Source organism: Ascidia mentula, chromosome 8 (genome assembly GCF_947561715.1).
Source record: "Ascidia mentula chromosome 8, kaAscMent1.1, whole genome shotgun sequence".
Lineage (NCBI taxonomy): Eukaryota > Metazoa > Chordata > Ascidiacea > Phlebobranchia > Ascidiidae > Ascidia > Ascidia mentula.
In genome coordinates, this window is record NC_138573.1 from 7,185,166 (window position 1) to 7,200,778 (window position 15,613).

Here is a 15,613-nt window from a genome sequence, read left to right on the forward strand (position 1 = left end):
CGGAAAATTGCACCTACCGTTTTGTAAACGTGAGAAAGGGGCTTGGATTTTCGTATGAAAGATTTGCTATTGAATGATTTTACCTTTTTAATTGCTTGCGTGATTAAAAATTGCATTTCGTGAGTTATGCAAGCAAGTGGTTTCACATACTTCAGTATACATATACAAACGAATTTTTTGAAATAATTTATTGAAAGATATGTATATTTGGTGTTTTTCAAAAATCATTTACGTGCTTTTAAATACTGCAACACAGTATTACATGACCAACGCTGTGCTTGCCATAATTTGAAAATTTTTCCACGTTAATAAATCGAATGTTTTAACAAGCTGCTGCAAACGCTGGTTGTAATTTAATGGAAATATCATTCCAGGGATGTATTGCTTGGGGGAAATGTATGTTACGTAACCCAGCAACTATCCGCTGGAAACAGTACACAAAATTACCAAGCCTTCGACATCGAACATGCTCAACATCAGGCCTGATTGTACCAAATAAAACTGAAATACTACTTTTAGTCTGTCATTGAAATTAAAATATTAAATATCTTATAAGTTGAAGGTTGTGAAAAATGTTTTATATCCCCAAATGGAAATCTGATGTTTGAGTCAATTTATAGACGGAATTTTCTACCTGTGTGTTATTACATTCCTAGAGCTCCAAAAGGAGTAAAAGACGACCACACCAGTATAAGATCTTTATTAAGGAAATATTAATTTCGCCTATTGGCATCTTCAGTTTCTGTCTGAAAACAGAATAGCAATAAAAAAATTAAATTAATTAATTAAAAAAACAGAACAAAAACAAAATAACTCAACAGTAGGTCCACTTTTGGGACAGCCACGACAAAAAAAACGAAGCGATCAACTAATTATAACATTTTGGACAAAAATTGAATCAATTCCAAGCGCAAGGAAATGATGTAAAGAAATGTGAATTTTGCAGGTTTCACGTTTGTCGTGGTATATTATTTCCATAAGCTTGCGCGCAACATCACAGTGCGTGGGGTATATTTACCACGTTCCATGTGGACAATAAAAGCCCAGACGCCTGGTCACAACTTACAAATAACCGTTTCAGTCGAGGATGGAAGTCAGTAATTAACCGTAAGGCACACCTGAGTTTAGCAAGCCTGTCTCATCCGATCCTCTTTAACTTGTGTGCGCCCGGGGGCTGTTTGTGCGGTCCACATGGAGAAAAAAGCAAAAGTTTCGCCGACGAGACAAATTTACAGCATAATAGAGGAACTGAGTCGACGTGACGTTGGACAAAGAACAGAACAATTCAACAAGTTTACCAAGGTATGAAAATTACGCATCAGTAATATTTTTTACGAAGAATGAGTATCGCGATTTTGTAAAAGTTTCTTGATTTGTAAATACTGAAAAAAATTTTACAAAGAATTTAGTTGTTTAAGATATTTTTTTATTGTTCCAAACGTCTTTAAATCAAATGAATCAAATGTCAAATAAACTTCTTGCTTTGTTTTCAAGTGAAAGAAAATAGAGAAACATGTTGGTGAAACTGTTGGCCTTATTTGGCCTTCTCTGCGTTTCCAAAACGGTAAGTGCGTATTTTTTTTTCTTGTTTTTTCTTTTGGAATATTTTGGTCTTGGGGTGGTAAAATTTTTTTAAAAACCTAAACAATTTGTTTTCACTATTACGCATAGTTTAATTCAAAACATCTTGAGGCAAATTGAGCTTTTTTGCCAGGGAAAGGTTATACGTGATATACCCCAAGGCAATGTATCTCGTGATGTGGTTTGGCGCAATCTCTTCTGGAGCATAGATAATTGCATGGTTTCGCTGTGAAATATTTGCTACGAGTTTAACTGTGACACGTCTACACAAAGCAAAAAAAACAAAACATGGTTGTGTGTGTCTGTGTGTGTGTCAGAAAGCAACAATTGTAAAATGAAACATCCTTGTTATAAATCTTTAATAAAAGCTTTCCGAAATACTTTTCGAAACAAAACGATTTTTTAGACTATTCAATTATGTACATTTATCCGCATAAAGTCGTTTGAGTTCGGTCGTACCGCACAAACACCTGATTGTTTGGCTTCGAACTAATCCTCTTTACGTCACGAGTTTAAGTATAAGCACTCTCTCACAACAGTGATGTGTCAAATATGGGTAAATATTTCGGACAATGTGACACATTCTGTTGTTTTCCTCAGAAAACAGTAAAATGAAAATGGCTTTTTAATCTTCAAAATGCTGTGGCGAAAAAAACACTGTAATGCAACACCTTCAAGTGGACGTAACAAAATAATACAAATAATCGCGCTCTTGAAAGGAATTTTTGGCTTGGGTTGTTACAATTTTTTTGTATAAAACTACCGGGGGCGGTGACTTTTACGTAAAAACTATCGCGGTTACTATCTGGTTCCGTGAATTTTTGTATAATTCCACTCTGTGGGTTTGTTGCAGAACGCCCTTAACTGGGGGAGAGATTTTGGACTTGGGCCGTCATCACCTACCGACGAGGTTGCAACAATTAGTGATTTATAACGATTACAAATTATTGTGAAACAGAAATAGTATATGAGTTGAAAGCAGGTTAATATCACGAAACTATGTTCTCCTTACTAAGGCCACTTGAAAGTGACGGAATTGGTCAATAATAGTAACACACCTAAATGACGCAACAGATATTTAGAGTAGATTTGGGACGCAGGCGGAAACCGTTGAATTGTAGCTAGGAAATATTTATTGTAACCCAATGCGCCAATTACACTATCACGCATGCGTCTTTTACAAATTCTCCACTTTTTCGTGATACGTGCTTTTATCGTAATTAAATCGATCTAGGATAATTTTTAATCTAGAACAGCAAAGTTTGTTTTGATTTCAAAATGAGATTTTGCCTATAATTAGATATATTATATATATATATATATATATTACACGACCCATCAAGACTAAAATTTTATAATACAAAAGCTGTGACCAAGTATTTTTTGGCCATAAAGCTAACATGAGAGTCTGGTAATGTACACTTATGATTGAGATTTCCAAAGATAAGCTTTCGCTAAGAAGTTCACAAGAACTCGCGTGTCATCATAGCTAAGGCAGAAAACGATTGCGTCATAAGTAGCGATAAGAATGCTGCCTTTCTGTATGTGCAACTTGCGATTAAGCTGCTTATGCCTGACAAATCGCTGCTACTTGTATAATAAATCTCTGCGTATAATAAATACATGTCGCAGCTTGTTTATAGAAGGTGACCTGCTGCTGTCACTGCGAAAATCCGTTTACCGGTATTTTTGGCTCAACGGCAAAGTTTCAACAAATCTGATCCTAAAAACTGTTTATTTCGTTTCTAAGGGTGAAAACCTTCCACGATAAATATTTCAATTTCATCTTTTGTTTCAGACGTCAATGGATTCTGACGAAAAACAGTTTCCAGACATAACGAGTATGTTTGTTGATGGGGGCGATCTACTTTCATCCTGGGACGATCTGGATGTTGAGAACGACGACAAAGCAACCCGGGATGAGTTTGTCAGCGCTCCTGAGTTGCCTGAAGAACTGCAAACAGAGTTGGAAGGAATTAAGTCAGCCATGGATGCCATTGAAGAAGACATTTCCGCTTTCGAGGTATTTGTGTTAGTTGTTGTGGTGAAAGAATACTTGCCATAAGAGGATAAATATGCATTGTTCTTTTGTTCAGGAACTTATATACGCTTTGAATGTTGCCGCAGCCAATGGCAAAACATCGATTACCCTCCCTGAAAAATTTATGCAGATTGAAAATTTTACAATCTCGGTGAGCAAACTTTTGCAACTGTAGTAATTATCGTTATAATTTTCTTTTGTATTTAATTTTTAATTTAAACCAAAACCGCTGTTGTTTTCTTCCAAATTAAGGGATTATTAGACTCATAAATTTTTGCTATTTTTAGGAGGTCGCTGAGCTTTCACTTGGTGTTTTATCTTCTCTGAGAGGTTTAATCACTCAAACACAAGACGTTATTGATGACCTATTAAACAACTTGAGAACTTCCGAGCAAAAAATTACGCAGTAAGTATTATCTACATCAGAAATCCAAGAAGTTGGAAATTATATTATCTTTGTCCATGTCTTTAATAGACCCAGCCTGATCGGCAGCTTGGAAGTGGCTAAGGCGTACTTGGACACACGTATCGAAGACATTGCAGAGTACCGGGGTCAACTTTCACAATTCATTCAAGGTGACCAAAAGGAAGAGATTTACGAATCGAGCGGAAGTATGGAGCTCACAGAAGATGAAAATGAACTTACAGAAGATGAATCGAGCGGAAGTATGGAGCTCACAGAAGATGAAAATGAACTTACAGAAGATGAATCGAGCGGAAGTATGGAGCTCACAGAAGATGAAAATGAACTTACAGAAGATGAATCGAGCGGAAGTATGGAGCTCACAGAAGATGAAAATGAACTTACAGAAGATGAATCGAGCGGAAGTATGGAGCTCACAGAAGATGAAAATGAACTTATAGAAGGAGAATCTAGCGGAAATGTGGATCTTGCAGAAACATACATTTTCGAAGAAGAGGAGAGCGAATCATCAGGAGATATCGACCTTATGTCTGGTTCATTGGAAGACTTAAACCTATTTTTAAGTACCCTGGGGGCTGAGGCAACTGATGAAACCAACGCCAACCCCCACGCAAATGTTGTGCAGGGAACAGAAATCGCCGAACTTCGTAACACTTTTAGAAAACTGGTACGTCGAGCCGTTGATGATGATTTATTTGATGCTCCTGCGGCTGCAGATGGGCAGGAGAGTGATTTACCCATCCCAGTCTCACCTTTTAACACATTTCCAGTAAACAATGGCGTTGGAGGGAGCGACGGTGATAGTTTAGAGACAGACCAAGCAAATCCATTGCTGGCTGAAACAGATCCATTGGCGAGTTTCATCAATAACATTCCCACGGAATACCCTTCCACAGATGCAGAAGCATCCGCTTCTAATTCCTCAAGCGTTGAAGAAGATTCGCCCGATCTGTATTCAATTGCGGAAGAACCGCCTCTCGGCATGACCCCTGAGGAATTAGAAGCCTTAGCAGAGCAATTGTTGAATCAGGAAAAACAAAACTATGGGGAGGTTTTCACTATGGAAAATCCTCATTTTAGCACCGCATACCTTATTCCAACCTTTGGGGTCTTTGGTAGGGGTGAGTACGATCACGGTTTGGTAACAGCGGAACCAATGACAACAACTGCAGAAGAAGTTTTTGAGAAAGTGGATGCTGCTGATTACCCGCCATACGGAAATGGTCCTAACACCGACAACAATAACAATGTCGAAGCACCGGGTACCCAGGAGCCGGACGAAATAATGCAGGAAGGTAATACTGAAGGAGGTAGAGTCGATCTAAATATAGAAGAAAATATAGTTGCGGTCGAATCTATCGAAACGGACAATCAAGAAACAGACGATGAAGAATCAGAAATAGAGAAAGAAGCGCAAGAAGAGGACGAAGAGGACGAAGAGAAAGAAAAGGAAGAAGAAGAGGAAGAAGAGGAAGAAGCGGAAAAAGCGGAAGAAGCGGAACAAGAGGAAGAAGAGGCACAAGAGAAAGAAGAGGAAGAAGCGGAAGAAGCGGAAGAAGCGGAAGAAGCGGAAGAAGCGGAAGAAGCGGAAGAAGCGGAAGAAGCGGAAGAAGCGGAAGAAGCGGAAGAAGCGGAAGAAGCGGAAGAAGCGGAAGAAGCGGAAGAAGCGGAACAAGAGGAAGAAGAGGCACAAGAGAAAGAAGAGGAAGAAGAGGTAGAGGCCGAAGTAGAACAGGCAATAGACACGTATGAAGAAAATTTGAACGAGGAAGACTCAGAAGATGAAAATATAATCGAAGAAAATTTTCCTGCGAAAGATTCCCTCGAAATTCAAATTGATCCCTACTCTGACGAGTTTTACTCGGACCCTCCAAACCAAGATGAAGAATACCTTGCGCTAAAAATAGCTTTGCCAGCTGTTGCGTTTTTGATCTTGCTTGCTTTGATAGGTTTGGTTGCTTTCGGCCACAGACGAAGGTCCGTTAAGGGATTCAGCAACATCCAACGTAGCACTGTGCCTTACACAAGTTACGACAACGACATCGAGGCTTACAGTCCGTCTTCCTGTCGCAAGGGTGTGTACGCTGTTCAAGCGTAAGGTTAACAACTTCCAAGTAACATAATACGACAGTGTGTATCATGAAGTTTGCGCTTTATTGTCAAAACACTTTTGCCAAGTAATGTTTCGTTGAGTCAACTTTATAACGATTGTAAGTAACAGCTGTAGCCCTCGATCGCATATTTGTGTACATATCATTGTTGAACAACAGCGACTTGCTGTGCGCCTACGCACTTATGGTCTTGTTACATTTGCCTTCGTTACAAATTCTTCTGGCGAAATGGTGTTGTACATACAGCATTATGCTTGAGACCAACGTTCTGCAAAAGTAAAACAGGCCCACTATAATGTTTGGGTATGACTGCTATGAGAAACGTACAGGCTTGGTAAATAAAAGTAAAAAGATTTAAGTCATTCACCGATTTATGTCAGTCACCTTGACCCGGCTTTGACATACATATTCTAAGCAAATCGCCGCTGATTGCTATAGCACTCTCTAGGACTAGGTTCTAGGTTGAAACTCTGCATAACAACTCTTCCTAAAGCAGATTTAAACCCTAAAATCCCGAACATGTGATAGAACTTCCTGATGAACGACAACCCTAATTTGATTAAATTAAAACTAAAAATTACCTAACAGAGGTTTTATCGTCCTTGTTCTTTTGCGTATTTTTGGTTGCATCGGACGCCTTTCCTATTTTTTCAAATTGCCAATGGAATACGAACTCAGAATGGAGAGAAAGTTTGTTTATTTACGAGTGATTGCACGATAAAGGATCTTACCAGAACAAAAATAAAAACGATGCAATAGCATATGTAGTGTTACGACAGCACGATAAACTTTTTAGGGTACCAGCCACTGTAACACTGACAGGAGTAACCAACGGATAAATATAACAACAAATGATAAAACTCTGTTAGTTGGGCAGCGCTCTGAGCGTGTGGTTTACTTGCAAATGGTGGCCGTCGACTTTAAGGGACTTAATCCGCTTGAAGCCGCTGCGGAGCAAGTGACTCGGCGAGCGGGCACGCTGTCGATGACGTAATGATTTTCCGTCGCGACAAAGGTGAAGGAAAGGCTCAGCGAGGCAGAACTCGTGATCGCGGAAAGGTGACACTTTCGAAACACCGGAGACGATCGAACCGTCGCAAGATGTTTTGTCTTCTTTGGGCGAATCGACGCGAATCGAAATCGGGGACACGCGATTCGGCAGCCTTGAGGTAGTGGGATCGCGACTGTCACTGTCCTGTCCACATGACGTAAGACTCTCTGTGCTTCCAGCTGTACTGGCAGAGCTCCCACTACTGCTGGATGAGTTTGTTTGACGTCCGTTCACTAACGTTGTTGAAGAAACTTCGCGTGACACGGGCGTCCCAGCGGCGAACAAGGTACTCGACAATCCGCTCATGAGAGTCCTACTGCCCGACTGTTTACCGTGCTTTGACTGACCGCTCGACTTGTCGGCTTTGTATATTTTTCTGCTAAGTCGCGGGGAAAGTCGTCCGATAAGACTTGTCTGGCCGAAGCGAGACTTTTTGTTCTTGGGCAACGACAAGCGATGCATGGCGACCGGCTTGCCGTCGTCGCTATCTTCCTCGCTCAGTGATGGGGTACCGGAGTCCGATTTCGGGGCCTCAGAAATGTTCACGGTGGGCGTAATGCAATTTCCATTGATCTCGCCTCGGACTCCGTACGATGAATGTGAACGTGAGTGACTGCGGGAACCTTTACTGTCTCGGCGCGCAAATTGGTCGACGTGAGTCACGTGGGTGCTTTTTGTGACCAATCCAAATCCGAAGGGGACGTAGTTTGACGAAGTCAGCGAATCGCCCTTTGTGAGGAGGGAGAGACTGTTTGGTGGTTTTGTAATAAGTTTTGACCAACCTTCCCGCGCCGAAGTCTCATAGAAATCGCAGTGAAGCTGTTCCGCAAGTTCGTGCGCCTCTTGGCGGGAAACTCGTGTCGCAAAATCAAGGTCGCACTTGTTTCCAACAAGAAGCAAGGGTGGCACGCGGCTGCAAACAAAACAATCGTCAATTAAATTTTATTTATTAAGCTTGGGTACAGTAGTGTGTTGGTTGGACATCTATTTTGTAAACCCGACGTCGCTTTAGAAAAATCAAATAAATGCAGTGCAAAAAAATGTCAAACAAACGTCGTTTTTTTGGAACGATTAAATTCAAAACAGAAAAATCAGCTCAATTGGTTGCATTGTTTATATTCAGAGTGACCTATAATTAGAGCTTTGACTAACGCTCCGTTGTTTGTTTTTACGCCAAAACTTACGCCATGTCAAGCGGGGAATCGCATGACTAAGCATAGCACGTGGAAATGCACAATACAACAATAGTCTTGAGACCAAGGCGACGGGCATACATCGGTAAGTGGCAGGAAATTAAAACACAAGCCGAAGCGCGCGGCTCTCACGCAGCATAAACTCTCACCTGGCTTCCTTCTCGTCGATCTCGTTCACTTTGTCGACGATTTTTGAGGCCGTGTCGCGAAGTTGGCGAAAACTCTCGGGATCGGTGACTGAATACACCAGCATTATAGCGTCTGCCCATCGGAGGTGGTGATCGATGGAGCCGAGGCGCATGCCCTGTGGTTTCATAGATAACTGTGATTAGATTTTAGCCAATATAGTGCAAGACAAGCGCCGAATTTCGATTTCTCGAAAGAAATCTTATACGGACTTGATACTCCGTGAAAACAAGTTCACTTTTTCGAAAAATGTGCAAATGCTATCTTTCGCATTTAAATCCAAATCTTACATAACCCATTTTGACTGGTAATGCAAAGTAGCAAACATGTCTAAAAAGTTGTTTTCCAGCACGATTGGGAGTATGACCCTAACTTCATTGCGCAACAGTGTGCTTGTGAGAAGAAATTTAGAAACGGCCATTAGCGTCAAATTTAATTAACAGCGTCTAATTGGTAACAGTTGTCGTATACGACCGTTCATGGTGTTTATATTGTAAATAATCAAACAACAATAGTGCACACTGTACCCCAGGCGCGATCAAATTTATACAGCAAAATAGTGTGGGCGAATATTACAATGCTTCTCCGCACACGCCCCTGGGCGTAAAAGCGACGAACAAAACGGACGGGTATTCAGGCAGGAACGAGTAATTTGATGTTGGCTGTCATGCGAAGATGGGTATCAAAGCAAGACGTAAGCAAATCACCTTTTCGGACGTATCTTGTATGTTCACGCGTAACGTTTCGCCGTCGACGTCAACCACTCCGTTGCAAGTCATATCTGCAGGGAAATAAGGGTTTGGTTAATTATTTAGGCGTGGAGTTGAACAAATATAGCTTTGGTTTATTCATAGAAACAGCCGGATGTGGGCTTAAGGCATACCCACGTCTTTGTCGGTACACGGATAAGAATACGTAGGGTTCACTTAACTTTTTCTTCATGTCAAAATCGGCGATGTGTGTAACCGAATGTCTCGCAAAGAAAGAAACAAACTTGCTTTTCTTGTCAACGGAAAAGGTGTCACTCGTGACGTAAAAACAACGACAACGCCCACCAGCCGACACGGGTTCAGCAATGCCCAATTACCTGCGATTCGGATTACCTTGACGCGGTTGCTGATGACTCAGCAGTAACTACACCTTTGTCACCACACGAATCACCGCGGTTTCTTCAAATCGTCTTTAATATACCTCACACTTAAAACGGTCGCAATTTTAGAAATAGCTTGCGAAGATCGTTTTAGGGTCGGGAGTCATACTTACGATTCCTTATAATTTTTAGGAACCGCGCCACAGTAACCCTTATAACCGTTATCACCAAAACTATACGACTTTAAACAATAACGTCACTAAACGTCCTTTGTCAAAGCAAACAGGGCAGAAGAAATGTGAAAGGGTAAACAAAAATGCTTTCAATTTGAATTATCTATTTCGGGGAATCGAAATTTCCAAAACAAGAATAAATTGGGTTATGATCACACAACGGGCCATGGCAATTTCTTTGCGCCTTTAAATCAATGCAGTGCACTGACTGTCGATCTCGCTTTTCCATAAGCCAAAAACCGTATATTCCCCGGTCTCATGAATCTTTTATGAGCGACCTGCACGCCGATACCATCTCGCTGTCCAAATTTATAAAACAAACTTTAGGTGATATCACCGGCGCTCATCAATCGGGGAACTTAAAACGTTTTGTTGTTTGTTGTTGGTCACGGAAAGCGACTCCCAGTTCCCTTGCTACTGTGCTTACTTTAATAAGAGAAAGAAAAAAAATCATTACATTTATTATCCCATCTCGGCTGACGTCAGCTAAATTGCTTTTAAGCAAAGTTTTCTGAAAAACCTGTTTTCGATTTGCGAGCTGGAATTGGAAACACTTACTTTGTACTGGAAGGAAAAATCGCGTGCGTCAGGTGACATGACAAAGACGTATTGGCTCGTGATTACCCAATCCCTCGCATAAATCATTTTCAAGGCAAAAACATATTTGTTCGTAAACTGGAGTGTTTCAAGCATTTCACGAGGGGTCCAGCCATGGAGTGAGATGGGAGTTGCACAAAACCTGTATTGTGGCGACTGTATGGGAGGTCGTATACATACGCGCATTAATCTATGCGGTTGGTCCGCGTGCACATACGTTCCACTCATGAGGAATGTGGACTATTTGCGTGGGTCATGTGCGAAACGGTTCGTAATTTAATCGGCCACGGCGCCATGTTCAGTGTCGAGGCTTCCACTGCATCCACTTGGACTCATGCGCGGTAAAAATTTAACGTTAAGTGTTTCAAAACTTACGGCGTCATTGCTACTGAGGAAGACGTTACATATCTCACGGCGTAGGTAACATGCGATTCATTATAATGGCTGTGAAAGTTCGCGAAGGTCGAGAGACACAGTGACGGTTTCCCCTTTTGACTGTCGTGCTCAATTTAGATGTGTTATTAAAAGTAGATTAAGGGAATTTGAAAACCAGACAAGGAAACCGATATGTTTATCGCATCACACGCCTTGCACAATTTATCATAAGCATATCTAAAACGACTTTCGGGCGTAGCTGCTTTCACGTTCAAAATTGCATTAGTTTCTGATGGGTGGGATCCTACGGCCTGCGGTGTTACACAAAAAAGTCGTTTCCAGAAAAAGCCAAGTGGGGCCACTTCATTGTCGGACAAAAATTATACCTTGTGGCGCTGTCTTGTTATCTGTGGACGCGCAATAGGTTCGCGACTTGTGATAAGAAACCGCTCATTACGTAGTTTTTGGACGTTGGTTTCTGCCTTTACATCCTCAGCAGAAGACTTCCGACAGGCCTGACGTCAACGCCGCTTTATGCGAATCAATGGTAAAACTAGCAGGTTTTCACTTTTGTTATGAATGCTCTTTGGACCAAGCTGTCAAAATACATGCATAATTTATGATATGGGTGGTGGCGAAAATGGATTTGGAACCTCGGCGAGAGTTCACTGAAGCCCGAAAGGGTTTCTTGCTAGTGGAGCGACAAGTTTATTATGCATATGTTTTCCCGGTATGATCATCAAACAATCTTCATTACAGATGGTAATGAAAGTTGTGAAGGCCAAATATGTCAATCATAACGAGTGGATTAGTAGTTACCAGTAACACTTGTCCCCCAACTGAACTCCGTTGCGACTAAAAGAACTAAGTCTGTGCCGCGAATATTCCTACGTCATTTAGTGCGGGTACAACACGGTTCGTTCCCGAACAATGCAACGGCCGCGCTCAGATGACTTAGAGACATCTTTTGATGGATTGCCAGCAGTTGCATTCGCCACTTGGGCTGCGACAAACAATTGCCGACCGGCGCCCCAGCGCGAAGATAAACACGTCACGGCGACGGACACGTCTCCAAAACATTGGCTCCATTATGAGGAAAGGCTCCCTCTAACCCCGTTCGCAAACACTGCCCCTGGAAACCCATTCTGTTTTGAAACAGATAAGAAGACGGTTTTATCCTTTTCCGAACGTATTGTCCCGAACAAGTCAAAAGTGACGTAATGGTTGTTTTGCGATGCTTTTGATCTTATATAGAGGAATATTTTGCGCTCTTCATCATGTTGCAAAGGCCCACCGGGGAAGAAATAAATGTTGGTTGTGAACTACGCACTGGTGGTTATGACCACCCGCCATCAAATGCACTTCGCAAGGTTCAGAGAGCAACAGGGCAATTTTCCACCAAACTGTTTACGAATTCTTTAGTCAAAATTAAATTCCATTTATCATGCGAAGTGAAAGAAAAGCTGTCACACAAGGTGATCGTTTTTGTTCAAAAACTTCACAACACTCAAACTGGCTTTCAAACGGGTTTGACACTTTTGCTGGACCGCATTGAAGAAGATATTAAATATGTACAGAAACAACACTTGGCTTTGCACAGACAACAGGATTTACGAGGGTGCTCGCCGCTCTTCACGAGCATTCCTTGTTATTATTAGCGCTGGAACTGTAGGCGCCGACAGAGGACCGACGTCACCAACTGCTTGTACCCGCAAAGCAACGCTATTATGCCATGTTTGGCGCAGCTATGCAAACCGTGACGTCATATAACTGCGTACGAGTATTTGTACAGTTCCGTATAGAAGCGCAGTGAAGCATCAATAGACTTACACCCCAATGACCACTAGGTCAAGTGGACCAACTGTGCACAACCACTATTAAGCTTTGTACACTTCATTCTGTTAAATTAGGTGCAGGCAACATGTATACGTTTCGGTGGTAAACGTGCAGCTGACCCGCGGTTGAATGACAAAGACAGGGGTTTGATGTGGGGCGGAAAACCGCGGGTGTATTTAGTGTTTTATTTTATCTGGAACGTGAGAACATCGAGCACCTTTGCAAGTCTGTCATGCGGCCAAAAATGCATTGTAGAAACGAAACTGAACACCTCAATGTAAACGAACCCATGACAATTTCGAATTACATTACGTAAACAGGCAACAAAAAACAAGTTAAAATCAATCGGTTTGAAAAGCAGGTCATTAATCCCCTGTCAAGCGACAACGGCTTTGCATTCTGTTGCAATGATGCAGGGAGGTTTCGAATTTGTTTAAAGGTCCACTCAGAGCCGATTCTTTTTTGTGCAAGCATAGAGGTAAATATTTGCCGATACGTGCACCGCGGCGCTGAGGATTAGATTATAGATCACATTGTGTGCAGGAGAAATGCCAAAGAACTTTCAAAACCTAACAGGCTCCATTGTTTAGAAAAGTCTACGCATCGTCTAATAATGAAACGGAAACGTCTTTTGCCACATGCTGTGTAAAAAATATCGCCATGTGCCTGGGAATGCATTCATTTGTAATGTCGCGTGTCGCTGGGCCTTGTAATTTCCCGCTGTGCGGACACGAGATATTTGTCCTGCTGTTGCTGGGCGATGAAAGGTCACCACGTAACACGCTCGAATGGGAAGGCTGGATGTTCTTACCTTCGTTCTCCAGGTACTCGTTGATGAAACGTCTTGTCAGGAAGCGAACGACCAACGCTGCAACATAATACGAAACAGTTTTAACTTCACGCTCGTCGAAATCAGGCTAATGTGGGCTGACAAGCGGCGTAGCGGAATTTTTTGGCCTTCGATAACTGGTTTACCAGGCAAACATTCTTTGGACGGGCGACACGGCGATTAGTATGGGCCAACCATTACAATAAACAAATACCCTGCTTGCGCTGTTACTGGAAAGCCGGGTTTACTTTGAGGCCTCGGTCGCGCCGTAATCGCTACTGGGGTTATCTACACATTTTCCGTGACATCGTTTGTCACGCGGGACCTGGAATTCGTGAAATAAAATGCTCGGGATGTTTGTCGCGGTAATCACGCACAACTTGTAGTGTTTTTCTGCGGTTTGCTCTACGATGGAAAGTGGCTTCATTGAGAAACTATGCGACTACAAATGACGCGCGACATTTGCCACCACTTAACAAAATCGAACTGCGAAGTTGTGAAAAATACGACTACCTCACTGGCGCGATTAAGAGCATATAATGAGAAATAGTCAGAATTTTCATACTAGGGTTTGCTCCTTGATTCTGAAATCTAGTTTTGCATAATCGGGGCCTTAAAATAAGCCTTGTAAATAGCCTTTGGAAATCTATAGTGCTTGCCGAAGCAAGGTAAACATCGCAGATAGTTGCCATACTTTCGCTCAGTTAACATATACTGCAACTCCCTTCTCCCCATTATCCAACAACAAATTGCCATGTACGGAGAGCCTGCATTCTTTGGCTTGCACGGTGAAGGTTTTGACTTGAGCGGCGCAGATAAAACGTCCATTAACCCCAGACAAACTTTGCATCGCCATTGGCCGTGCCTTGATCGCGTTAGTCGCGGCTGGCAGGAATTCCCAGCGATGAAAATTGAACTTACCCGACTTGCCGACTTTCCTGGGGCCGAGAACCACCATCTTGAATTCTCGCAGGTTGCGCGGGGTCAAAGCGGACCTGCTGGAACTGTGAAGATCCATGACCATTGTATACAGTTCCTCAATTTAACACCGAATTGCCAAGCGCAAGTTAGCTATGACGAGCGAGTTTCTAAAACACACGAAAGAGAGTTGTAAAACTTTCCTGCTATGAGCTGTGCACGAAGTAAAGGGAGTGTGATAAGGAAATGTCTGCAGAGACAACATCTTCGTCTGTGTGGGTCATAAATAACTACAAAGTAATTGCTTTGCGCCTGTCGAATGATTTACGTTATTAAAAGTGCTCTCTGCTCTCCACAATACCCAACTTACTGTCAAAGCTTTAATCTCAAATTGATTTACGCTGCCGATATGTTGACTGTCCTTATCGTATAACGATTTATAAAACTCTCTCCAGTCCTAAGAGCATGCGCCTAACAGGAGCTACTACTAAATCATACTGCTAGAGTTATTTTAGATGTTACTACCATCTGACGTTAGGGGCCAGGTTTTCCGCAGGTTTGCCCTTAAGGTAAGCCATGGGACGTCACAAGAAGATGTACAGCTTTTGGGCGTGTCGCCTCCTAATGCCTCCAGGACTGAACCAATTGCGGTTCCAAAGGCACACAAACCCTGGCAACTCGCGATATCTCTCGCTGTCACGCTTTGGCTCGCCACGCGTTCGGCCCAAGTCAATTATATTAAAGTGAACACAGATTATTACATACATAAGGGATCCACATACGATTAGAATATCCGCACTCACGCACTTGTACCTCGCGAACTGGGCGAAGATCAACGCGAATTAATGAATTATGATACTGTTATCAGAGATAATTGCGCGACCCAGCTATTTAATAAGGCCCTTCTATAAGCGTACAATTATCCCCGACTTTCGCCTTTCTTTCAAATGAAAGCTAGTGGGATTCAGTCCTCACACATTTCTGCAGTAATTGTTCGCCGACCATTTGGCTTTATAAAGCGAGCAAACGTTATACCTAACCTGATTTGTTTCTTCTGATACGTAACTGTCACTGTTTGGCAAAAACAACCCGGATTTTAAGCACTAGATGTGCGTAGTTTGGACAGCGTCCTTACAACTAATTTAATA

At 42.1% G+C, this 15,613-nt stretch overlaps 2 protein-coding genes across 3 annotated transcripts; one reads left to right on the plus strand and one right to left on the minus strand.

Moving 5' to 3' along the window:
- Positions 1–1,244: 1,244 nt before the first annotated feature.
- LOC145910536 (uncharacterized) lies at positions 1,245–6,915 on the plus strand. 2 transcript variants are annotated; one of them, XM_082997690.1, is made up of 7 exons: positions 1,248–1,302; positions 1,495–1,564; positions 2,435–2,491; positions 3,380–3,604; positions 3,678–3,773; positions 3,910–4,028; positions 4,098–6,915. In XM_082997690.1, exons 2-7 carry the CDS (start codon positions 1,514–1,516, stop codon positions 6,142–6,144), a joined length of 2,595 nt encoding a protein of 864 aa, XP_082853816.1. In that variant the 5' UTR covers positions 1,248–1,302; positions 1,495–1,513; the 3' UTR covers positions 6,145–6,915. The 2 variants fall into 2 exon arrangements, with proteins under 2 accessions (XP_082853817.1, XP_082853816.1); XM_082997691.1 differs by lacking the exon at positions 2,435–2,491 and having other exon boundaries at positions 1,245–1,302.
- Positions 6,916–7,006: 91 nt separating this feature from the next.
- On the minus strand, positions 7,007–14,631 carry LOC145910538 (uncharacterized). The gene is made up of 5 exons (XM_082997692.1): positions 14,469–14,631; positions 13,530–13,586; positions 9,295–9,368; positions 8,551–8,705; positions 7,007–8,121 (listed from the first exon to the last, which is right to left on the minus strand). Exons 1-5 carry the CDS (start codon positions 14,569–14,571, stop codon positions 7,023–7,025), a joined length of 1,488 nt encoding a protein of 495 aa, XP_082853818.1. The 5' UTR covers positions 14,572–14,631; the 3' UTR covers positions 7,007–7,022.
- Positions 14,632–15,613: the final 982 nt, after the last annotated feature.

What these genes read in the sequence shown, in the direction of transcription:
- LOC145910536 (XM_082997690.1), top strand. Translation starts at nt 1,514, where the DNA reads ATGTTGGTGAAACTGTTGGCCTTATTTGGCCTTCTCTGCGTTTCCAAA. An exon ending in AAGACATTTCCGCTTTCGAG is followed by an intron (nt 3,605 to 3,677) that starts GTATTTGTGTTA and finishes TCTTTTGTTCAG; the next exon opens with GAACTTATATACGCTTTGAA. An exon ending in TCCGAGCAAAAAATTACGCA is followed by an intron (nt 4,029 to 4,097) that starts GTAAGTATTATC and finishes TGTCTTTAATAG; the next exon opens with ACCCAGCCTGATCGGCAGCT.
- LOC145910538 (XM_082997692.1), bottom strand. Translation starts at nt 14,571, where the DNA reads ATGGTCATGGATCTTCACAGTTCCAGCAGGTCCGCTTTGACCCCGCGC. An exon ending in CAGGAAAGTCGGCAAGTCGG is followed by an intron (nt 13,587 to 14,468) that starts GTAAGTTCAATT and finishes ATTATGTTGCAG; the next exon opens with CGTTGGTCGTTCGCTTCCTG. An exon ending in TACAAGATACGTCCGAAAAG is followed by an intron (nt 8,706 to 9,294) that starts GTGATTTGCTTA and finishes ATGAAACCACAG; the next exon opens with GGCATGCGCCTCGGCTCCAT.